General features: G+C 61.8%; 2 protein-coding genes across 5 annotated transcripts in view; both read right to left on the bottom strand.

Annotated features, from left to right (window-relative positions):
- Nucleotides 1–2,908: 2,908 nt before the first annotated feature.
- Nucleotides 2,909–10,237, bottom strand: NRBP2 (nuclear receptor binding protein 2). 4 transcript variants are annotated; one of them, XM_043879648.1, is made up of 18 exons: nucleotides 9,814–10,235; nucleotides 9,235–9,357; nucleotides 9,067–9,168; nucleotides 8,878–8,967; nucleotides 8,685–8,725; nucleotides 8,488–8,582; nucleotides 8,306–8,329; nucleotides 8,152–8,235; nucleotides 8,025–8,080; nucleotides 7,835–7,930; nucleotides 6,743–6,875; nucleotides 6,525–6,627; nucleotides 6,373–6,423; nucleotides 6,156–6,291; nucleotides 5,189–5,238; nucleotides 5,001–5,064; nucleotides 4,855–4,910; nucleotides 2,909–4,763 (listed from the first exon to the last, which is right to left on the bottom strand). In XM_043879648.1, the coding sequence occupies exons 1-18, from the start codon at nucleotides 9,934–9,936 to the stop codon at nucleotides 4,751–4,753; spliced, it is 1,440 nt and encodes a 479-aa protein (XP_043735583.1). In that variant the 5' UTR covers nucleotides 9,937–10,235; the 3' UTR covers nucleotides 2,909–4,750. The 4 variants fall into 4 exon arrangements, with proteins under 4 accessions (XP_043735583.1, XP_043735582.1, XP_043735581.1 ...); XM_043879647.1 differs by having other exon boundaries at nucleotides 5,185–5,238; nucleotides 9,814–10,234; XM_043879646.1 differs by having other exon boundaries at nucleotides 2,909–4,910; nucleotides 5,185–5,238; nucleotides 9,814–10,236.
- A 3,968-nt stretch (nucleotides 10,238–14,205) lies between these two features.
- Nucleotides 14,206–23,399, bottom strand: part of LOC122679656 — a 58,131-nt gene continuing 48,937 nt past the window's right edge. Inside the window, 1 exon segment of the mRNA XM_043880534.1 lies at nucleotides 14,206–23,399. Coding sequence (XP_043736469.1) covers nucleotides 14,400–23,399 — 9,000 coding nt within the window. The 3' untranslated portion in view covers nucleotides 14,206–14,399.

Raw genomic sequence — 23,399 nt, 5'->3', positions numbered from 1 at the left:
AATGATAAGAAAGAGTGCTTCGTTCAGTCATGTCTAACTCTGCGACCCTATGGACTGTAGTCCACCAGGCTCCTTTGTCCATGGGATTCTCCAGGCAAGAATACTGGAGTGGCAGGGCTCCCCAGGCATGGACCCCAGCCTGCCGGGGCCCAGGCCCTGGCTTTGCCCAGCTGAGCACTCTGGTCAGGAAAATAAAAAATAAAAAAATAAAAGAACTTTAATGAACTTAAGAAAAAAAAAAAAGAATACTGCAGTGGGTTGCCATTTCCTACTCCAGGGGATCTTCCCAACCCAGGGATCAAACTCTTACCTCGTGTCTCCTGCATTGGCAGGCGGATTCTTTACCTCTAGCGCCATCTGGGGAGGTTGTGCCACCCCAATTTATAAAGGAAGAAACCCCCAAAGACAAAGAGGTGGAATGTTGTGGAGCTGGAGGAGGGTGGACAGCAGGGGCTGCTTTAGCATCCTGGAGGTCGGGGTCCAAGAGATGGTTCATGTGAGCGCAGTCATGACAAGGAGGAGACAAGAACTGCGTCCCTACTGGCAGCGACTGAGAGGTGAGTTCCAGCAGAGGCACACTTGGAGGGCCTGCCTGTTCTGAAAGTGGGGGAATACATGAGATTCCTGCCTTTCTGCCACCTCCACCCCTGGCTCCCCAATCATGTGCCACTCACAATCCTCAAAAAGAAGAGCCCATCTCTGCAAGAGCTCCCAACACACACACACACACACACACACACACACACACACAAGACTGGCCACTGGGAGGTGGGCAGGAGAATGACCTGGCTCCATCCTTGACCTCAAAGCTCACAAGGCAATAAGCCCCAACCACTAAGAATCAATGCGACTGGGCAACCCAGGAACACCAGACACCCGAGGGAGAGGAAAACTGGAAAAGGAAAAGGGACTCAGAAGGAATAGAGCCAATAAAGCAGGCCAGAGACGAAGGAAAAAAGAAAAGCTGAAACTATATCCTCAGAGATATAGGATGTTGCATCAAAAAACATGAACAAGATGCTGTAAAGAAAAACATTCAGCCAGTGAGAAAGAGCAGTTACAAATGAAAAATATGAGAGGAAAAGGAACAGTTAAACAGAGAAGTTGCAAGATAAAGTTGAAATCTTCCAGAATGTATAACAATAAAACCATATATCTAGAAAACAGACAATGGAGTACTGTCACGCTCGTCAGCTGGTGCCTCAGAGGCCTCTGTAACAGAGGGGTGGGCTGTGACTGGGAACTGTCAACATATTCAATATCCAATGATAAACCATAGTGGAAGAGAATACAGAAAGAAAATCACTTTGCTGTAAAGGCATAATTAACACAACATTATAAACTGCCATACTTAAAAAAAAAATAATGGAAGAGAGAGAAGGTCTACATCAGGATCTCAAATATGCAGATGACGCCATGCTTGTGTCAGAAAGCGAAGAAGAATTAAAGAGCCTCTTGATTGAAGGTGAAAGAGGAGAGTGAAAAAGCTGGCTTAAAACTCAACATTCAAAAAACTAAAATCATGGCATCCGGTTCCATCACTTCATGGTAAATAGATGGGGAAACAATGGAAACACTGACAGACTTTATTTTCTTGGGCTCCACAATGACTCTGGACTGGACGATGACTGCAGCCATAAAATTAAAAGATGCTTGCTCCTTGGAAGAAAAGCAATGACAAACCTAGACAGTGTATTAAAAAGCAGAGACATTACTTTGTCTGCAAAGGTCCAGACAGTCAAAGCTATGGTTTTTCCAGTAGTCATGTACTGATCTGAGAGCTGGAAAATGAAAAGGGCTGAGCGCCAAAGAACTGATGCCTTTGAACTGTAGTGCTGAAGAAGACTGAGTCCCTTGGGCAGCAAGGAGATCAAACCAGTCAATCCTAAAGGAAATCAGTCCTGAATATTCATTGGAGGGACTGATGCTGAAGCTGAAGATCCAATACTTTGGCCACCTGATGCAAAGATGCCTCATTTGAAAAGACCCTGATGCTGGGAAAGATTGAAGGCAGAAGGAGAAGGGGACGACAGGATGAGATGATTGGATGGCATCAGTGACTCAATGGGCATGAGTTTGAGCAAACTCTGGGAGATGGTGATGGACAGGAAGGCCTGGCGTGCTGCAGTCCATGGAGTCACAAAGAGTTGGCCACAACTGAGTGACTGAACAACAACATCAGGACACATCGTTGGTAATTTCCAAAGCATTCAGGTAAAGAAAAGATCCAGAGAGAAGACATCGCAAAGGTCAGAACTCAGAAAAGCATGGGAATCCTTGGGACTAGAAGCCCAACTTTGTACCTAGTTACACGAACAAGCAGATGTGAGAGTAGTGAGGGCAAACTGCAGACTCCGTAACTGAATCAAGGAAGAGGAAATCATGGGCTCCAGCGGAGAGAAAGGAGGTGCTCCAGGATGCTCGTGAAGTCGCAGCCCATGCTGACAGCCGGGGCAGTTGGCAGGGTGAGAGGTCCAGGAAAAGATGGAAATAGCAGTTATGCAACAAATCCAAAGTTTGAGAGGAGGTTCACACTTCTGCAGGAGAATCTAGGGAGGAATTAATGACATACATGGAAAACTAAGCCCCCCAAAAGGCAATGATTAACTGCAGGGAAAACAAAAGGTTGTGTAAGAAAGCAAATATTTTCCTAGGACACCTCGTTCTCTGCTGAGACCTGTGGGAGTGAAGCTGTAATAGTGTGCCCATCACATTGAGATGGCACTGTGTCAAGGGACTGAGGCCAGTGGCCTCCCTTCCCCCAGAGGACACCAGCAGGTGACACATAATGTAGAAAAACCAATGAAAAGCAGTGAAAGCATGTGTGCATGTCCTTGTGAAACATGCATATTAAATGCCTGAAGAAACAGCTAAGAGAGTTGAATTTGCAAAGGATCAGAGTTAGGCATTGTATTTATTAGTTATTTATTATTGGCCTAAAAAATTCCATTTTTAAAATAATACGTTTGTCACTTTGAAGAGATAAAAGTTAAAATGAAAACCTCAACAGACATTAAATGAAGCAGTGCTAGTACTGATCCTTTTGAGTTCAGTTTAATCTCTGGCACAATCTGTTATGCATTGGACACTCCCAACTGTTTCAGACGATGCAAAATCAGACAGCTTGGCACAAGTAGCTGTGTAAGTTATTTTAAATCGTAACTTTAAACTGAAAGATCTAAGAACTTGAATAATTTTGTAGAGTACTGGAACATTTAAAATAACTTGAGATTCACCATATTTGTACATGGAATGTATCTGACTTGTCTTGGTAAGGGGTGTTGGTTTGGGGTTTTGGTTGGGGTGACGTGGCAGGTGGGATGACAAAGATGTCCGTGTCCTAACCGCCAGAACCTGGGAATATTACTTTACTTGGTGAAAAGTATTTTGCACATATGATTAAGATTAAGGACCATGAGATGGGAGATTATCCCGGATTATCCAAGTGGACCCAACCTAACCACATGAAGCTTTCCTGGCTGCAGAAAACCAGACACACAGTTCAGGAGAAAGATTCAATGCGATGTTTCTGGCTTTGAAGATGGAGGAAGAGGCCATGAGCCAAGGGATCTGGCAGCCTCCAGAAGCTGAGAATGGCCTTCAGTTTAAGCAGGCATGGGAATGGGAACCTTGGCCCCATCGCTGCAAGGAACTGAATTCCTGCCCAGTGCCCCATGTGCTCCTGACACCTGCAGGCTGACAACCTGAAGGAGTAGGAAATGGTTTCTCCCCAAGAACCTCCAGAAAGGAGTGACAACACCTTGATGTTAGTCTGATGGGATCTGCGCCAGATTTCTGACCACAGAACTAATGTGTTGGTTTAAGCCACTGAGTTTGTGGTAAAGACCTACAGCAACAACAGAAAACTAATACAGTGGTAGGCTTTTCTTGTTTGACATTTCAAACACTTAGAAACCTGAACGGGCTAAATTTATACATGCGGTTTTAAATGTTCAAGAGTGATTAACTACATTTGCAAATGGAAGGGGCGCTGATATCCCCAGGACCCAGGGAGGTAGCACGAGTTGGGGGGAGCTGGGGAGGAGCAGGGAGGGCATCCCACACGGACCACTCCAGCCAGGGAACTTGGACAGAGAACAGCCCTTTGTGGGGGTTGCAGGAGCCAGAGAGGGGCTCGGAAGTGGGTCTGCCCTGGATGGGGGGTGGGGGCAAGAGCCACAGGAGCTTCCAGGTCATGACCCCGCCCCTCGCCTAGCATGGTGCCCGACAGCTGCAGGTGCTTTACCATCAGTTTAAGGTGGTGGTTCCTCGTGTGGGTCAGTGGCACCAACTTGCAATGGAGTGTTTCCCTGGGCGCACAGCTGTCCAGGGCTGACCCCCACCCCTCAGCCCCCAGCACTATGCATGGTTCCCTGTGGGGCAGCCCCTTCATGACCACACAGCCAGGAAATTGTGGAAGCTGGCTGCACGGGGCATCCTGCTCCTAAGGACACGCAGCAGCTAACCTGTCCCCCAGCGCCGGCTCCCTCACCCCGGTGGGCCCGACCCCGCCACCCTCAGCCCCACCCCAGGGCTGCGGGGAGCTATGCGAGGGGAGGTTCTCACTAGCAGGCACAAAGGCAGACAGAGACCCTGGTTCCCCACCCAACTGCAGGGGCCAATGCCAAGCTTCCCCAGGGAGCCAGGAGGTCGGCTTCCAGGGGGCTTGGGGCCCTGGGGTGCGAGGATCAAGGTCACGGCTGAGCTCCACGGTACTTGAGGAAGGTGCTGTCCAGGAAGGCAGCCAGCTTCAGCCGATCGTCCTGCAGGATGGGAGGGAGGCATGGGGGACGGAGGGGCGAGGCCCACCCTGCCGCCCTCCCAGGCTGGCCACACCTGGCCCGCACACCTCACCTCGTGGACGAAGCCATAGTGTACCAGCTCAGCAGCCAGGTCTTGGGCACTGTCGGCTGCGGCAGGGGAGGCGGGGGCGTGAGACCCGCAGTGCTGCCCACCTGCTCCCACCCCCACCCGGGGGCCACCTTCACCCCCTGGCCTACTTGGGAGCAGGTCGTAGGTGAGCTGCCGATGCAGCCGGTCCTCCAGCACCAGGAGCAGAGTGAGCTGAGGAGGCGGAGGCAGGAGGGTGTGGTGGGCTCGCGGTCGGCCCTGTCCCTCTTCTCCCGCACCCGGTGTCTCTGCCAGCGGCAGGCCCCCCCCCCCCCCCCCCCCCGCCAAGCTCACGTGCCAGCGCGCCTGGTCCTCGCTCCTCTCCAGGTTACACTGCATCTGGATCACCTGCGGGGAAGATGCAGGCCAAGGTCACTCAAAGGCTGGACCTCAACCTCTGGCAGCAAGGGTAGATGCTGCCTCAAAGGGGCCGGGCAGGGGTAGTAAAGACCAGAGATGGGAAAAATCTCTAAGGGCAAACTAGAAAGCACATCTCACTGCTAGGAGCCTGCCGAGTTAAGGAAACTTTGAGAGGGGTAGATGCTGAAGCTGGAAGATGCTTTAGGATGTTTTCACAGGTGGAGAGGACACCTGGACAAGCTGTGGGAAGGGGAGGAACAGCGAGGTCCTCAGGGACAGGACAGCGGAGCCCAGGATGCCAGCAAGACCAGGCCTCAGAGTGGGGGCTGAGAACCCCCACCTGTGCCCCCACCCATAACAAGAATTCTGGCTGCACTGTGGAGGGAAGCCAGCGGCAGGCGATCAGGCAAGGGGCTGGTGCAGCATCCTGGTGGGGAACAGAGTAAGCCTAGATCAGGGCAGTAACCATAGAGACACACCCAAGGCCGGAGCCACAGCCTCTGGAGACCAGTGGGTGTAGACATGGAGAGGGAGAGGGGCTGAGGCTGCCCAGGAGGCCCCTGGCCAGGAGGGAGCCTTGCAGGAGGAGGGGCCAGGGGAATCCCAGGACCTGAGGGCCCTGGAGGAGACACCAGGGCACAGATATCAGGGAAATCGCAGGCCAAGGAGGGGGGTCAGAGCGGTGGCATGTGTGGGGCAAGGGTCTGCAGGAGCCTTTCCCTGCGGAGCCTCTGGGAGAGGGGTGTATCTCAGCTTGTATTACTGCCCCCAGGCTCCACAGGGTGATCAGTCAGGACTTGGCCTCTGGCAGCCTAGAAGAGAGCTGGTCTGGAAGACTTGAAGCCCCTGGTAAGAGAGCCCGTCTGGGCAGTGGGCAGACCTGTGCAGCAGGGGTAGAAGCTTACCTTTCTGGTCTCTGAGTCAAAAGGCTCTGGTGTCGGGGTCTTGGCCTTCGGGGCTTCCTCGGGGGGCGGGGCCAGCACACGGGGCAGCCCCAGGGGCCGGGCAGCAGCAAAGTTCATCAGCGGGTAGATCCCATTCCTGGGGACACAGCGCAGGCTGGTGCCGGCTGGGGGCTCAGGCCCGACAGTTGCCCCTCCCCAGGTTCACTCCAGCCCTCACCTGACGTCCTCCAGGAACTTGTCGAGCTCTAAGCAGGAGACTTCTGAGTACCTGGCGTGGGTGTAAGAAGAACGTGAGGATGGCTGGCCCGGCCAGTGGGGCATGGCTGGCCGGGGGGGAGCAGGGAGGCCTCTGGGCTGCAGGTCACTCACCGCCACTGTAGTGGGGGCCGGGGGGTCCGGGGGATCTCCGCCAGGACCGCGTGCGGGTCCATCGCCTTGGTCTTTTCCTCCACCACATTCTCAGGCATGAGGTCTGTGGGCCGCGGGAGCACACAGGCGGCGGGCCCTGAAGCATGGGGTCCTGCCAGGCCTCCTTCCGCAGCCCGACCACAGGCCCTGGCCCACCCCCAGGCCGACCTGCCCCTCACACTGGTGCTGGATGAAGCAGTGGGCAGCCAGAAGCTTCAGCGAGTGCACCTCGAACAGCACGCGGTGGAAGAGGAGGCTGTGGGCAGAGGGCCGGCGGGCAGGGTCCCGGGCCAGGCAGGAGAGGATGAACTCCTGTGGACAGGGGGTGGAAGTGGGTGCAGCTTCTCTGTTCTCGCCCCAAGCCCCTGGGAGCCTTCATGCAGCTTCCGGCACAGGGAGAGGCATCCTGTTAGCCGCCAGGCCAGGACCTGGTTCTTCAAACAGGACAGTGAAGTCTTCCCGGGGCCTGGAGCTGCCTGTGCTTTCCTTCCAGTAGGCACCCCCACCCCAGTTTCTGTGGGGGGCTGGCACTGTCATCCCCAAGTGACAGATGAAGGCTGCACGCTGAGGACGGACACCAGCCCCTGCCTTGGAGCCCAGGACTGGGCAGAGCGCTGGCAGATCAGCCTGGGCCCCTGAGGTCAGAGAGGCCCAGCCTGAGCCCACCTGCCTGCCCTACTTCTGGTGCTGCAGGCCAGGCCCGGCTCTGCAGATGGCCTTGAGGGGTGCCTCCCTTGCCCCACATGCAGGCCCTCGCTGCCTCTGGGTCCATCCTGGCCCCACGTCTGTCTCAGTCCCACCCGGGCCCCACCACTCCCAGAGGCCGTGGGTTAAGCCAGGTAGTCGCTGAAGTCTGGCCACAGAGGTTGTGGCTGCAGCTTCGGAGCATATGCCCTCTGCCCCCACCCACCTTGCCCCCGGCATCCTCTCAGCCTGTCTCCTGAAAGCTCACAGGAAGGGCCGTGGAGTCGGGCAGACCTAGATGCACACTGGCTCCACCATTCACGTTAAAGGCTCTCTGAACCTGTTTCTTTATAAAACTGGCATAAACACTGCACCCACACTGAGAGCATCTCTGTGCTCAGGATGTGCCCTCATGCCATAAGGTCTGCCCTGCAACACACTTGCCCGGTAAGGCCCTCTTTGCAAGGGAAGGGCCGGTGCAGAGGGCCTGGCTCTGACCTGTGCCATCTGCACGCCTGCCTGAGGCCCCTCACTGCCCAGCCTGGAACACTGACAGCCAACTCACAGGGGCAGGGCGTGTTGCTTACCCGCATGTTGGGGTCACTCAGCGAGTGCCTGGCACGAGTGATGGCCTCCTCTGTGACCCGGGTGTCCCCATTGGCCTGGATTTCCAGGACAGCCATCTGGGGGGCAGGGCAAGGTCAGGCAGGGGGAAGGGATGGGTGGGGTTGGGGGAGCTAGCTGGGAGGAGGACCCCAGGCTACACTGGGTTAGTACCTCTAGTGCGCACATCCCAAAGGAGAAGATGTCCACAGCAGTGCCATCAGCAACCTCTGAAAGAGGAGAGCAGGTCAGGATGGGTAAGGCGGATGTGGGGGGCAGGGTGGGGGCCTCCTGGATTCACCTCCATACTCTGGCGGGAAGAAGTGCAGGTTCCGAGGTTCCTCCCGCTCAACACGGATGGGACTTCGAAGATCATCGGGGAGCGCTATGGGAGAGCAGGGGGTGAGCAGACCAGGCCTCTCCACCGCCCTCCATCCCCCAGAGTCCCCACGCACCATTGGAGAAGATCCGGTGCCACACTGAGCCGGTCCCCACGGGGAGAAAGTGCAGGCGTCAACGTGACCGGGTGCGCAGCATCATCAGCCCTGTGTTCCCAACAGGGTCCCGCCCAGCCCGGCCTCCCCTGTGCCTCCCCGCCGACCCCTCCTCCCTGCTGCCCCCTCCACCCTGCCAGCACCGGAGCCAATCTTGATGAGGCCGTTGTGCTGGATGAAGATGGTGTCACTGGTCAGGTTCCCGTGGATGATGGGGGGGCTGCAGGCGTGCAGGAAGCTGGGAGGAGGAGAGAGCCAGTGGAGCTGGGTCAGGGGTGCCAGGAGGCAGGGTGTGCGGGGGAGATCACAGGCAGGTGTTAGGGCAAGCCCAGGCCCTCACCTGAGTGCAGACAGGATCTGTGTGCACCAGCGCTTCCAGGCCTGGCGGTGGACAGACTCCATGAGGTGGGCTCCAAAAGGCCGCTGGGCCTGGGCCATCTGGCCCAGCCCTGCCCCGTGCCCCTCACCATCTCTGTCCCCAACAGCACCCGGACCCCAGCCTGGCCCTGACCCATGCCAGCCCACTTGTATACCCTGGCATTCATGGCCTTGTGGTTCTTCTTGGTCTTTTTCAGGAATTGCTTGAGGCTACCTGACGACACGTACTCTGTGATGAAGATGACCTGCAAGGCGGCAAACTCACGGGCTCCACCAACAGTGGGTGCCCACTCCCACCCCACCCACTGGTGCCCCACCACCCCATGGCCCACCCAGGGGCTCACCCGCGCTCGGGACTCTGAGGCATCCAGCCAGTACTTGTGCAGCTTGACGATATTGGGGTGGTCTACCAGCGCCAGCTGCTCAAACATGGTCTGGATCTTCTCCTGGGAAAGGGGGGTACAGTCACCAGGATGATGGGGGGGTGAGGGGGGTGGAGCAGCGGGCCTTACCTCGTGGACCAAGAAGGCCTTCCTGTCAGCGAAGTGCAGCTCGTTCCACACCACCTCCACCCCCTCCTCAGTGTCCATGGCCAGGAACGTGCTCTGGACCCCCGGCATGTTTCCCTGATTCACCTGGAGGTGGGGGTGGCGGGGCATGAGTGAGGTGGTCGGGGGAGCTCAGTCCCTGCTCACATCCTATCCACCAGCCGGAGGGTGTGAGGCAGGCACTGGCGCTCCAGGGAGAAGCTGGGGACCCAGGAGCAGAGGCGTGGTATCCTGGGGCTGGGTTGTGGAGATTTGGGGCATGCTTTGGGTTTTTTTGAGGATGGTTCCCAGGAGGCTAACAGGTGGTCTCAGAGGCATGGGGAGGTGGTCTCGAGAGGCTGGCCCTCAAGGAAGAGGGGATTTCTCACCAGGGCGTGGGGGCCAGGCTAAAGGAGTGCGAGCACGCATCGAGGAGGCCGTCTGCGCGAGGCTTTGGGCAGCTTCTCGGCCTCCTGGCTCGCTCAGAGTGCGCACGGCCCCGCGTGGCCCCAGGACCCCTCCGCCCAAGGTGGGCGGCGATCCGCCCCGCCCCGGGGTGCCCACCTGCTCCCGCCGCTTCTGCCAGCGGCCGCACGGGCTCTCTTCCAGAATATCGCTCTCGTCCTCACTCTCGTCTTCTCGTTCCCGCTCCCGGCCCCGCCTCGGCACCAGCTCCGGGGCCGCCATGGCTCGGCCGGTCCAGGCCACCGCCCTACGCGCGATCCGCCGCCCAGCGCCGCCGCCGCTCTCCGCCCGTCCTGGCCCCGCGCCCAGACGCCCAGCTGGAAGCGGAGCTGCTGCCACCACCCCTTCGAGCCCCCACCCTGGTTCTGGGAATTGGGAGGCGCGGGCACGCGGCCGGCCCGGGGGGTGGAGCCCGCCTGCCCTGCCGAAGCCGCCTCCCCGGGCCGGAGCCGAAGCTGAGGCTCCACGCACAAGGCAGAGCCCTCGCCGCGGCCCGCGGAAGCCCCACCTGTCGCCGCCCCGAGCCCCACCGTGTGGAGCCCCGCCCCCCGCCCCGCCACACCCACTAAGGCCCTGCCCACTGCATCTCGGGCCCCGCCCTCCAGTCAACAGCCCCGCCCCTCCAGAGGCCCCGCCCGCCTGGGTCCCAGCCAGCTTCTGCTGGGACGCGCCGCTCTCGGCCCAGGGACCAGCCTTAGCCCGGCTACCCGGACGCGGGGGTTTCCGTGGCGGCCTGAGGCCAGATCCGTCGGGGCCTCCCCGAACGCGCGCTGCCCTGCGCGCCCTGGCCCTGCCCAGCTCTGGATGTCGCTCGTACTTCCTGCACCGCATCCGCGCCACACTCCCTCAAGCACATCGGGAAACCTGGCATGGGCCCCAGGCTCCCGCCTTGGGGTGAAGCCAGCGAGGAGCAGGTCGAGGGGCAGCCCGCGCAGCCCGGGGTTGCACCACGAGGGTCCGAGGTCAGGCCATAGAGAAGCGTCCGTCCCTCCTCCCTTAAGGAACACATGAGAGGGTCTCTTAAGGTGACAGAAAAATGCGCAAGCGGTAGACTGTAGTTAGTGACCCCTCCTACTTTCCTGGGCTTCCCTGGTGGCTCAGAGGGTGAAGCGTCTGCCCTCAATGCGGGAGACCTGGTTTGATCCCTGGGTCGGGAAGATCATCTGGAGAAGGAAATGGCAACTCACTCCGGTACTGTGGAAAATCCCATGGAGAAGCCTGGTAGGCTACAGTCCACGGGGTCGCAGAAAATCGGACACAATGGAGCGACTTCACTTCACTTTCACTACTTTCCTACTATCTCCTTCCTCTCACCTGCTGGGTTCCCACTCACCCTTCACTTTCTCTTTCTGGGGGGAAAGGCTGTGGACACAGGTACCCACTTTCTCTCAACCCTGAGCTCCAGTGTCCCTAGTTTGGTCCAAAGGCCTTCAGCCCTGCTGGTCTCAGTCACCTACAACACCTCGCTCCCCCACCTTCTGCACAGACTTAACTCCACTGCTGTCATCCTAATAGGACCAGCAAAGCTCCCGCGTTCCACACTCCACTCACCCAAGGTGATCCTGAAAAAATATCACTCACTGCTCAGAACTCTGTGAAAATGGAGGGACCAGGAAGACTTGGCCCAGTGCCACCTGTGCCAACCAGACACTTCAATGTCTGAAGTTCCAGGATCAACCAAGACTTAGACCTAAACCCATGGGAAGCAGAGACAATGCTGGATATGGCTGGATGGACAATGCTTATTGTCCTTGTTTAATATCTTATATCTATAATAAGAAGAGAGAATTTTGTGGGAGAACTTTCAAAAAGCTGAAATCAAAGAAGAGAGCTTTGTTGATATACAAACAACTCCTTGTAAACTGTAAAAGCCATGGAGTGGAGTGGGGTACGTGCATGTTCAGTCATGTTCGACTCAGTGGCCCTAAAGACTGTCGCCTATGAGGCTTCTGTCCATGGAATTCTCCAGGGAAGAATACTGTAGGGGGGTGCCAGTTGCTCCTACAGGGAATCTTCCAACCCCAGAGCCTGAACCTGCAACTTCTGCATTGGTAGGTAGATTCTTTACCACTGAGCAACCAGGGAAGCAGTTGTAAAGGCCATCAGTTCAGTTCAGTTCAGTCGCTCAGTCGTGTCCAACTCTTTGAGACTGCATGGACCGCAGCATGGCAAGCCTCCCTGTCCATCACGAGCTACTAAAGTCTACTCATGTCCATTGAGTCGGTGATGCCATCAATCCATCTCATCTTCTGCTGTCCTCTTCTTCTCCTGCTTTCAATCTTTCCCAGCATCAGGGTCTTTTCAACCGAGTCAGCTCTTCACATCAGGTAGGCAAAGTATTAGAGCTTGAGCTTCAACATCAGGACTTCCAATGAACATTCAGGACTGATCTCCTTTAGGATATACTGGTTTGATCTCCTTGAAGTCCAAGGGACTCTCAAGAGTCTTCTCCAACACCACAGTTCAAAAGCATCAGTTCTTCAGTGCTCAGCTTTCTTTATAGTCCAACTCTCACATCCACACATGACTATTGGAAAACCATAGCCTTGACAAGATGGACCTATGTTGACAATGTCTCTGCTTTTTAATATGCTGTCTAGGTTGGTCGTAACTTTCCTTCCAAGGAGTAAGCATCTTTCAATTTCATGGCTGCAGTCACCATCCGCAGTGATTTTGGAGCCCTAAAAAATAAAGTCAGCCACCATTTCCACATCTATTGGCCATGAAGTGATGGGATTGTATGCCATGTTCTTAGTTTTTTGAATGCTGAGCTTTAAGCCAACTTTTTCACTCTCCTCTTTCACTTTCATCAAGAGGCTCTTTAGTTCTTCTTCACTTTCTGCCATAAGGGTGGTGTCATCTGCATATCTGAGGTTATTGATATTTCTCCCGGCAATCTTGGTTTCAGCTTGAGCCTCATCCAGCCCAGCGTTTCTCATGATGTACTCTACATATAAACTAAATAAGCAGGGTGACAATATATACAGTCTTGACATACTCCTTTTCCTATTTGGAACCAGTCTATTGTTCCATGCCCAGTTGTAACTGTTGTTTCCTGACCTGCATAGTTTTCTCCAAGGGCAGGTCAGGTGATCTGGTATTCCCATCTCTTGAAGAATTTTCCACAGTTTATTGTGATCCACACAGTCAAAGGCTTTGGCATAGTCATTAAGCAGAAATAGATGTTTTTCTGGAACTCTCTTGCTTTTTCAGTGATCCAGCAGATGTTGGCAATTTGATCTCCGGTTCCTCTGCCTTTTCTAAAACCAGACTGAACATCTGGAAATCACGGTTCACGTGTTGCTGAAGACTGGCTTGGAGAATTTTGAGGATTGCTTTACTAACATGTGAGATGAGTGCAACTGTGCGGTAGTTTGAGCATTCTTTGGCATTAACTTTCTTTGGGATTGGAATGAAAACTGACCTTTTCCAGTCCTGTGGCCACTGCTGAGTTTTCCAAATTTGCTGGTATATTGAGTGCAGCACTTTCACAGCATAATCTTTCAGGATTTGAAATAGCTCAACTGGAATTCCATCACCTCCACTAGCTTTGTTCGCAGTGATGCTTCCTAAGGCCCACTTGACTTCACATTCCAGAATGTCTGGTTCTAGGTGAGGGATCACACCATCATGATTATCTGGGTCATGAAGATGTTTCTTGTACACTTGTGTGTATACTTACCACCTCTTCTTAATATATTCTGCTTCTGTTAGGTCCATACCCTTTCTGTCCTTTATTGAGCCCATCTTTGCATGAAATGTTCCCTTAGTAGCTCTAATTTTCTTGAAATCTCTAGTCTTTCCTGTTCTATTGTTTTCCTCTATTTTTTGCACTGATCACTGAGGAAGGAAGTGATAACTGATCACTGTAAAAGCCATACCACCAAACAAATCTGATGAGAACACACAGGGGGTCAGACTAACAGGGAGAGCAGCATCTAGGGACAGAATGAGCCCAGCCTCTGCAAAGCACAGCACTAGCATTGGAAAACCAGGGTAGGAGGGCAGCAAAATGAGAGCCACGAACATTTACTAAAGCAAGAAATTGACAGAAAATGGTTTATAGTCAAACCAGAAACTAAATCAATATGAAGAAGTCCATTTAGATGAAATGGGATTGTAATGAATCATGCATAGCATCTACTGTAGTAAAAAGTGAAAGTGAACTCACTCAGTCGTGTCCAGCTCTTTGCGCAAGGACTATAGCTTGCCAGGCTTCTCCAACCATGGGATTTTCCAGACAAGAGTACCAGAGTGGGTTACCATTTCCTTCTCCAGGGGATATTCCCAATCCAGGGAATGAACCTGGGTCTCCTGCATTGCAAGCAGATGCTTTTAACATCTGAGCCACCAGGGAAGCCCTCTCTACTATGATGGGTACATGTAAAAAGAAGAGAACCCTTGACTCAAAATAAGAGAGATTCTAGAGATATCACAGGACAAATTTCAAAGAACTGTAAATTCAAAACTGAACAGAAAAAAAAAAAGAACATTAAGATCATGACTTTAATGGAAATAGACAAAAATGAGCAATTACAATAAAAACGAGGGGAAAGACATGAAGGTAATTAACATGGAAGTAAAACCTACTTAACAGATATATCCAGAAAACAATTTTTGAAAACATTCCTATGTATGCTTAACAGAAGAAAAAAATTTTATTTAACACGAATGAACGATCATTTTCAAGTGAGAGAAAGGAATAAGAACCCTGTTTCAGGATCCCGAGTAGCCCTCTGGAGCAGCTGCACGTATGTGAGGTTCTCGTGCGTGTTGGGGTCGAAGAAGCCCTTGGTGTCGTCGCTGGGGTCCTCCAGCACGCGGTTCATCTCCTCGTCGAAGTAGCCGCGCTGGTAGGCCACGTCCACGGGCACGCGGTGGCTGTGCACGGGGTCGATGACGCCGCCCGTGGCGATCTGGGCCTCCAGCAGGCGGATGCCGTGCTCGCGCACGATGAGGTCCTTCTTCATGGCCTGGAAGAGGGAGATCTGCTGCCCGGTGTAGGGGTCGGTGTAGCCGGTGACCGCGCGCTCGGCCGACAGCAGCTTCTCCTGGAGCTCGCCGCCCACCACGCCCGCGGCCACCGCCTCCTCCACGGACAGCTTCTGGTTGCGCACGGGGTCGATGACGAAGCCCGTGGCCGCCTGCGCCTCCAGCAGCACCAGGGCCGTGCCCGGCCGCAGGACGCCCTTCCACATGGCCTGGTAGATGCTCATCTTCTCCTGGCGCCCGGGCTCGTCCTTGGCGGGGACCAGCACGCCCGCGATGCAGCTGGTGCCCTCCAGGTAGCGCTTCACCGAGTCCATCTCCGTCACCTCCTGCAGGGTCTTGGTGCCCTGGGCCAGGTCCCGCAGGGTCTCGGGGCCCAGGATCCCGGACGTGTGCAGCTCGGAGGCCGACACCTGGCGCCTCAGGCCCCGGAAGGACACCTTGCTCAGCCGCTCCTCCGTCTCCTCGATGAGCTGGGTGAGGACGGCGACCAGGGCGGGCAGGGCCAGGGCGCCGGCCGCGTGCTGGGCCAGCAGCTCGTCCCGGCGGGCCTGGCTCAGGTAGGAGGAGAAGAGGACCTCCCACACGGAGACGGGCCGGCCCTGGAACCGCCCGACGCGCACCTCCATGGTGGCGGCGCGCAGGGCCTGCTCCAGCAGGGCCCTGGCGGCGTCGGTGGCGGCGTCGGCGTCCTGGCCAGGGGACGGTCCCGCGGCGGCCCGCTGCCCGGAGGCCCCGCCCCCTTGGGAGAGGGCGGGCTCGGCCCCGTGGGCCGCCTCAGCCTCCTCGATGATGGTGGTCAGCCTGCGGGTCAGCGCGGGCAAGCCCAGCGTCCCCGACCCGAACTGGGCCAGCAGCTGCTCCCGCGTGGCGGCGCTCACGTAGCCGGAGTCCAGCACGTCCCACACGGGCACCGCGGGCCCCCGCAGGCGGCCCAGCCGGACCTCCATGGTGGCGGCACGCAGCGCCCCCCGAGGGTCCGGGGCGCCGGGGCGCGCGACCCCAGCCTCGGCCTCGGCCAGCAGCGAGGCGAGGGCGGCGCCCACCTCCCGCGCGGTCAGCGAGCCCGCCCGGTACCGGCGCAGCAGGTCCTGCCGCTGACTCTCGGACACCTCCCGGTAGAAGAGGAGCTCCCACACGGAGACGGGCTGGCCCCGCGGGAGGCCCGCGCCCAGCGTCACGCGGGTGTCGCGCAGGGCGGCGCGCAGCTCCTCGCCCAGCTGGTGGAGGGCGGAGCCCCGGCCGGCCAGCTGCAGCATGTAGAGCCCCGTGTCGGGGTCGCGCACGCAGCGCCGCAGCAGCTGCACGTAGGTGAGGTTCTCGTGCGTGTTGGGGTCGAAGAAGCCCTTGGTGTCGTCGCTGGGGTCCTCCAGCACGCGGTTCATCTCCTCGTCGAAGTAGCCGCGCTGGTAGGCCACGTCCACGGGCACGCGGTGGCTGTGCACGGGGTCGATGACGCCGCCCGTGGCGATCTGGGCCTCCAGCAGGCGGATGCCGTGCTCGCGCACGATGAGGTCCTTCTTCATGGCCTGGAAGAGGGAGATCTGCTGCCCGGTGTAGGGGTCGGTGTAGCCGGTGACCGCGCGCTCGGCCGACAGCAGCTTCTCCTGGAGCTCGCCGCCCACCACGCCCGCGGCCACCGCCTCCTCCACGGACAGCTTCTGGTTGCGCACGGGGTCGATGACGAAGCCCGTGGCCGCCTGCGCCTCCAGCAGCACCAGGGCCGTGCCCGGCCGCAGGACGCCCTTCCACATGGCCTGGTAGATGCTCATCTTCTCCTGGCGCCCGGGCTCGTCCTTGGCGGGGACCAGCACGCCCGCGATGCAGCTGGTGCCCTCCAGGTAGCGCTTCACCGAGTCCATCTCCGTCACCTCCTGCAGGGTCTTGGTGCCCTGGGCCAGGTCCCGCAGGGTCTCGGGGCCCAGGATCCCGGACGTGTGCAGCTCGGAGGCCGACACCTGGCGCCTCAGGCCCCGGAAGGACACCTTGCTCAGCCGCTCCTCCGTCTCCTCGATGAGCTGGGTGAGGACGGCGACCAGGGCGGGCAGGGCCAGGGCGCCGGCCGCGTGCTGGGCCAGCAGCTCGTCCCGGCGGGCCTGGCTCAGGTAGGAGGAGAAGAGGACCTCCCACACGGAGACGGGCCGGCCCTGGAACCGCCCGACGCGCACCTCCATGGTGGCGGCGCGCAGGGCCTGCTCCAGCAGGGCCCTGGCGGCGTCGGTGGCGGCGTCGGCGTCCTGGCCAGGGGACGGTCCCGCGGCGGCCCGCTGCCCGGAGGCCCCGCCCCCTTGGGAGAGGGCGGGCTCGGCCCCGTGGGCCGCCTCAGCCTCCTCGATGATGGTGGTCAGCCTGCGGGTCAGCGCGGGCAAGCCCAGCGTCCCCGACCCGAACTGGGCCAGCAGCTGCTCCCGCGTGGCGGCGCTCACGTAGCCGGAGTCCAGCACGTCCCACACGGGCACCGCGGGCCCCCGCAGGCGGCCCAGCCGGACCTCCATGGTGGCGGCACGCAGCGCCCCCCGAGGGTCCGGGGCGCCGGGGCGCGCGACCCCAGCCTCGGCCTCGGCCAGCAGCGAGGCGAGGGCGGCGCCCACCTCCCGCGCGGTCAGCGAGCCCGCCCGGTACCGGCGCAGCAGGTCCTGCCGCTGACTCTCGGACACCTCCCGGTAGAAGAGGAGCTCCCACACGGAGACGGGCTGGCCCCGCGGGAGGCCCGCGCCCAGCGTCACGCGGGTGTCGCGCAGGGCGGCGCGCAGCTCCTCGCCCAGCTGGTGGAGGGCGGAGCCCCGGCCGGCCAGCTGCAGCATGTAGAGCCCCGTGTCGGGGTCGCGCACGCAGCGCCGCAGCAGCTGCACGTAGGTGAGGTTCTCGTGCGTGTTGGGGTCGAAGAAGCCCTTGGTGTCGTCGCTGGGGTCCTCCAGCACGCGGTTCATCTCCTCGTCGAAGTAGCCGCGCTGGTAGGCCACGTCCACGGGCACGCGGTGGCTGTGCACGGGGTCGATGACGCCGCCCGTGGCGATCTGGGCCTCCAGCAGGCGGATGCCGTGCTCGCGCACGATGAGGTCCTTCTTCATGGCCTGGAAGAGGGAGATCTGCTGCCCGGTGTAGGGGTCGGTGTAGCCGGTGACCGCGCGCTCGGCCGACAGCAGCTTCTCCTGGAGCTCGCCGCCCACCACGCCCGCGGCCACCGCCTCCTCCACGGACAGCTTCTGGTTGCGCACGGGGTCGATGACGAAGCCCGTGGCCGCCTGCGCCTCCAGCAGCACCAGGGCCGTGCCCGGCCGCAGGACGCCCTTCCACATGGCCTGGTAGATGCTCATCTTCTCCTGGCGCCCGGGCTCGTCCTTGGCGGGGACCAGCACGCCCGCGATGCAGCTGGTGCCCTCCAGGTAGCGCTTCACCGAGTCCATCTCCGTCACCTCCTGCAGGGTCTTGGTGCCCTGGGCCAGGTCCCGCAGGGTCTCGGGGCCCAGGATCCCGGACGTGTGCAGCTCGGAGGCCGACACCTGGCGCCTCAGGCCCCGGAAGGACACCTTGCTCAGCCGCTCCTCCGTCTCCTCGATGAGCTGGGTGAGGACGGCGACCAGGGCGGGCAGGGCCAGGGCGCCGGCCGCGTGCTGGGCCAGCAGCTCGTCCCGGCGGGCCTGGCTCAGGTAGGAGGAGAAGAGGACCTCCCACACGGAGACGGGCCGGCCCTGGAACCGCCCGACGCGCACCTCCATGGTGGCGGCGCGCAGGGCCTGCTCCAGCAGGGCCCTGGCGGCGTCGGTGGCGGCGTCGGCGTCCTGGCCAGGGCACGGTCCCGCGGCGGCCCGCTGCCCGGAGGCCCCGCCCCCTTGGGAGAGGGCGGGCTCGGCCCCGTGGGCCGCCTCAGCCTCCTCGATGATGGTGGTCAGCCTGCGGGTCAGCGCGGGCAAGCCCAGCGTCCCCGACCCGAACTGGGCCAGCAGCTGCTCCCGCGTGGCGGCGCTCACGTAGCCGGAGTCCAGCACGTCCCACACGGGCACCGCGGGCCCCCGCAGGCGGCCCAGCCGGACCTCCATGGTGGCGGCACGCAGCGCCCCCCGAGGGTCCGGGGCGCCGGGGCGCGCGACCCCAGCCTCGGCCTCGGCCAGCAGCGAGGCGAGGGCGGCGCCCACCTCCCGCGCGGTCAGCGAGCCCGCCCGGTACCGGCGCAGCAGGTCCTGCCGCTGACTCTCGGACACCTCCCGGTAGAAGAGGAGCTCCCACACGGAGACGGGCTGGCCCCGCGGGAGGCCCGCGCCCAGCGTCACGCGGGTGTCGCGCAGGGCGGCGCGCAGCTCCTCGCCCAGCTGGTGGAGGGCGGAGCCCCGGCCGGCCAGCTGCAGCATGTAGAGCCCCGTGTCGGGGTCGCGCACGCAGCGCCGCAGCAGCTGCACGTAGGTGAGGTTCTCGTGCGTGTTGGGGTCGAAGAAGCCCTTGGTGTCGTCGCTGGGGTCCTCCAGCACGCGGTTCATCTCCTCGTCGAAGTAGCCGCGCTGGTAGGCCACGTCCACGGGCACGCGGTGGCTGTGCACGGGGTCGATGACGCCGCCCGTGGCGATCTGGGCCTCCAGCAGGCGGATGCCGTGCTCGCGCACGATGAGGTCCTTCTTCATGGCCTGGAAGAGGGAGATCTGCTGCCCGGTGTAGGGGTCGGTGTAGCCGGTGACCGCGCGCTCGGCCGACAGCAGCTTCTCCTGGAGCTCGCCGCCCACCACGCCCGCGGCCACCGCCTCCTCCACGGACAGCTTCTGGTTGCGCACGGGGTCGATGACGAAGCCCGTGGCCGCCTGCGCCTCCAGCAGCACCAGGGCCGTGCCCGGCCGCAGGACGCCCTTCCACATGGCCTGGTAGATGCTCATCTTCTCCTGGCGCCCGGGCTCGTCCTTGGCGGGGACCAGCACGCCCGCGATGCAGCTGGTGCCCTCCAGGTAGCGCTTCACCGAGTCCATCTCCGTCACCTCCTGCAGGGTCTTGGTGCCCTGGGCCAGGTCCCGCAGGGTCTCGGGGCCCAGGATCCCGGACGTGTGCAGCTCGGAGGCCGACACCTGGCGCCTCAGGCCCCGGAAGGACACCTTGCTCAGCCGCTCCTCCGTCTCCTCGATGAGCTGGGTGAGGACGGCGACCAGGGCGGGCAGGGCCAGGGCGCCGGCCGCGTGCTGGGCCAGCAGCTCGTCCCGGCGGGCCTGGCTCAGGTAGGAGGAGAAGAGGACCTCCCACACGGAGACGGGCCGGCCCTGGAACCGCCCGACGCGCACCTCCATGGTGGCGGCGCGCAGGGCCTGCTCCAGCAGGGCCCTGGCGGCGTCGGTGGCGGCGTCGGCGTCCTGGCCAGGGGACGGTCCCGCGGCGGCCCGCTGCCCGGAGGCCCCGCCCCCTTGGGAGAGGGCGGGCTCGGCCCCGTGGGCCGCCTCAGCCTCCTCGATGATGGTGGTCAGCCTGCGGGTCAGCGCGGGCAAGCCCAGCGTCCCCGACCCGAACTGGGCCAGCAGCTGCTCCCGCGTGGCGGCGCTCACGTAGCCGGAGTCCAGCACGTCCCACACGGGCACCGCGGGCCCCCGCAGGCGGCCCAGCCGGACCTCCATGGTGGCGGCACGCAGCGCCCCCCGAGGGTCCGGGGCGCCGGGGCGCGCGACCCCAGCCTCGGCCTCGGCCAGCAGCGAGGCGAGGGCGGCGCCCACCTCCCGCGCGGTCAGCGAGCCCGCCCGGTACCGGCGCAGCAGGTCCTGCCGCTGACTCTCGGACACCTCCCGGTAGAAGAGGAGCTCCCACACGGAGACGGGCTGGCCCCGCGGGAGGCCCGCGCCCAGCGTCACGCGGGTGTCGCGCAGGGCGGCGCGCAGCTCCTCGCCCAGCTGGTGGAGGGCGGAGCCCCGGCCGGCCAGCTGCAGCATGTAGAGCCCCGTGTCGGGGTCGCGCACGCAGCGCCGCAGCAGCTGCACGTAGGTGAGGTTCTCGTGCGTGTTGGGGTCGAAGAAGCCCTTGGTGTCGTCGCTGGGGTCCTCCAGCACGCGGTTCATCTCCTCGTCGAAGTAGCCGCGCTGGTAGGCCACGTCCACGGGCACGCGGTGGCTGTGCACGGGGTCGATGACGCCGCCCGTGGCGATCTGGGCCTCCAGCAGGCGGATGCCGTGCTCGCGCACGATGAGGTCCTTCTTCATGGCCTGGAAGAGGGAGATCTGCTGCCCGGTGTAGGGGTCGGTGTAGCCGGTGACCGCGCGCTCGGCCGACAGCAGCTTCTCCTGGAGCTCGCCGCCCACCACGCCCGCGGCCACCGCCTCCTCCACGGACAGCTTCTGGTTGCGCACGGGGTCGATGACGAAGCCCGTGGCCGCCTGCGCCTCCAGCAGCACCAGGGCCGTGCCCGGCCGCAGGACGCCCTTCCACATGGCCTGGTAGATGCTCATCTTCTCCTGGCGCCCGGGCTCGTCCTTGGCGGGGACCAGCACGCCCGCGATGCAGCTGGTGCCCTCCAGGTAGCGCTTCACCGAGTCCATCTCCGTCACCTCCTGCAGGGTCTTGGTGCCCTGGGCCAGGTCCCGCAGGGTCTCGGGGCCCAGGATCCCGGACGTGTGCAGCTCGGAGGCCGACACCTGGCGCCTCAGGCCCCGGAAGGACACCTTGCTCAGCCGCTCCTCCGTCTCCTCGATGAGCTGGGTGAGGACCGCGACCAGGGCGGGCAGGGCCAGGGCGCCGGCCGCGTGCTGGGCCAGCAGCTCGTCCCGGCGGGCCTGGCTCAGGTAGGAGGAGAAGAGGACCTCCCACACGGAGACGGGCCGGCCCTGGAACCGCCCGACGCGCACCTCCATGGTGGCGGCGCGCAGGGCCTGCTCCAGCAGGGCCCTGGCGGCGTCGGTGGCGGCGTCGGCGTCCTGGCCAGGGCACGGTCCCGCGGCGGCCCGCTGCCCGGAGGCTCCGCCCCCTTGGGAGAGGGCGGGCTCGGCCCCGTGGGCCGCCTCAGCCTCCTCGATGATGGTGGTCAGCCTGCGGGTCAGCGCGGGCAAGCCCAGCGTCCCCGACCCGAACTGGGCCAGCAGCTGCTCCCGCGTGGCGGCGCTCACGTAGCCGGAGTCCAGCACGTCCCACACGGGCACCGCGGGCCCCCGCAGGCGGCCCAGCCGGACCTCCATGGTGGCGGCACGCAGCGCCCCCCGAGGGTCCGGGGCGCCGGGGCGCGCGACCCCAGCCTCGGCCTCGGCCAGCAGCGAGGCGAGGGCGGCGCCCACCTCCCGCGCGGTCAGCGAGCCCGCCCGGTACCGGCGCAGCAGGTCCTGCCGCTGACTCTCGGACACCTCCCGGTAGAAGAGGAGCTCCCACACGGAGACGGGCTGGCCCCGCGGGAGGCCCGCGCCCAGCGTCACGCGGGTGTCGCGCAGGGCGGCGCGCAGCTCCTCGCCCAGCTGGTGGAGGGCGGAGCCCCGGCCGGCCAGCTGCAGCATGTAGAGCCCCGTGTCGGGGTCGCGCACGCAGCGCCGCAGCAGCTGCACGTAGGTGAGGTTCTCGTGCGTGTTGGGGTCGAAGAAGCCCTTGGTGTCGTCGCTGGGGTCCTCCAGCACGCGGTTCATCTCCTCGTCGAAGTAGCCGCGCTGGTAGGCCACGTCCACGGGCACGCGGTGGCTGTGCACGGGGTCGATGACGCCGCCCGTGGCGATCTGGGCCTCCAGCAGGCGGATGCCGTGCTCGCGCACGATGAGGTCCTTCTTCATGGCCTGGAAGAGGGAGATCTGCTGCCCGGTGTAGGGGTCGGTGTAGCCGGTGACCGCGCGCTCGGCCGACAGCAGCTTCTCCTGGAGCTCGCCGCCCACCACGCCCGCGGCCACCGCCTCCTCCACGGACAGCTTCTGGTTGCGCACGGGGTCGATGACGAAGCCCGTGGCCGCCTGCGCCTCCAGCAGCACCAGGGCCGTGCCCGGCCGCAGGACGCCCTTCCACATGGCCTGGTAGATGCTCATCTTCTCCTGGCGCCCGGGCTCGTCCTTGGCGGGGACCAGCACGCCCGCGATGCAGCTGGTGCCCTCCAGGTAGCGCTTCACCGAGTCCATCTCCGTCACCTCCTGCAGGGTCTTGGTGCCCTGGGCCAGGTCCCGCAGGGTCTCGGGGCCCAGGATCCCGGACGTGTGCAGCTCGGAGGCCGACACCTGGCGCCTCAGGCCCCGGAAGGACACCTTGCTCAGCCGCTCCTCTGTCTCCTCGATGAGCTGGGTGAGGACGGCGACCAGGGCGGGCAGGGCCAGGGCGCCGGCCGCGTGCTGGGCCAGCAGCTCGTCCCGGCGGGCCTGGCTCAGGTAGGAGGAGAAGAGGACCTCCCACACGGAGACGGGCCGGCCCTGGAACCGCCCGACGCGCACCTCCATGGTGGCGGCGCGCAGGGCCTGCTCCAGCAGGGCCCTGGCGGCGTCGGTGGCGGCGTCGGCGTCCTGGCCAGGGCACGGTCCCGCGGCGGCCCGCTGCCCGGAGGCTCCGCCCCCTTGGGAGAGGGCGGGCTCGGCCCCGTGGGCCGCCTCAGCCTCCTCGATGATGGTGGTCAGCCTGCGGGTCAGCGCGGGCAAGCCCAGCGTCCCCGACCCGAACTGGGCCAGCAGCTGCTCCCGCGTGGCGGCGCTCACGTAGCCGGAGTCCAGCACGTCCCACACGGGCACCGCGGGCCCCCGCAGGCGGCCCAGCCGGACCTCCATGGTGGCGGCACGCAGCGCCCC

This window comes from Cervus elaphus, chromosome 21 (assembly GCF_910594005.1).
Source record: "Cervus elaphus chromosome 21, mCerEla1.1, whole genome shotgun sequence".
Lineage (NCBI taxonomy): Eukaryota > Metazoa > Chordata > Mammalia > Artiodactyla > Cervidae > Cervus > Cervus elaphus.
Note: the sequence above shows the minus strand (reverse complement) of the source record. Positions and strands in the feature narration are given on the sequence as shown.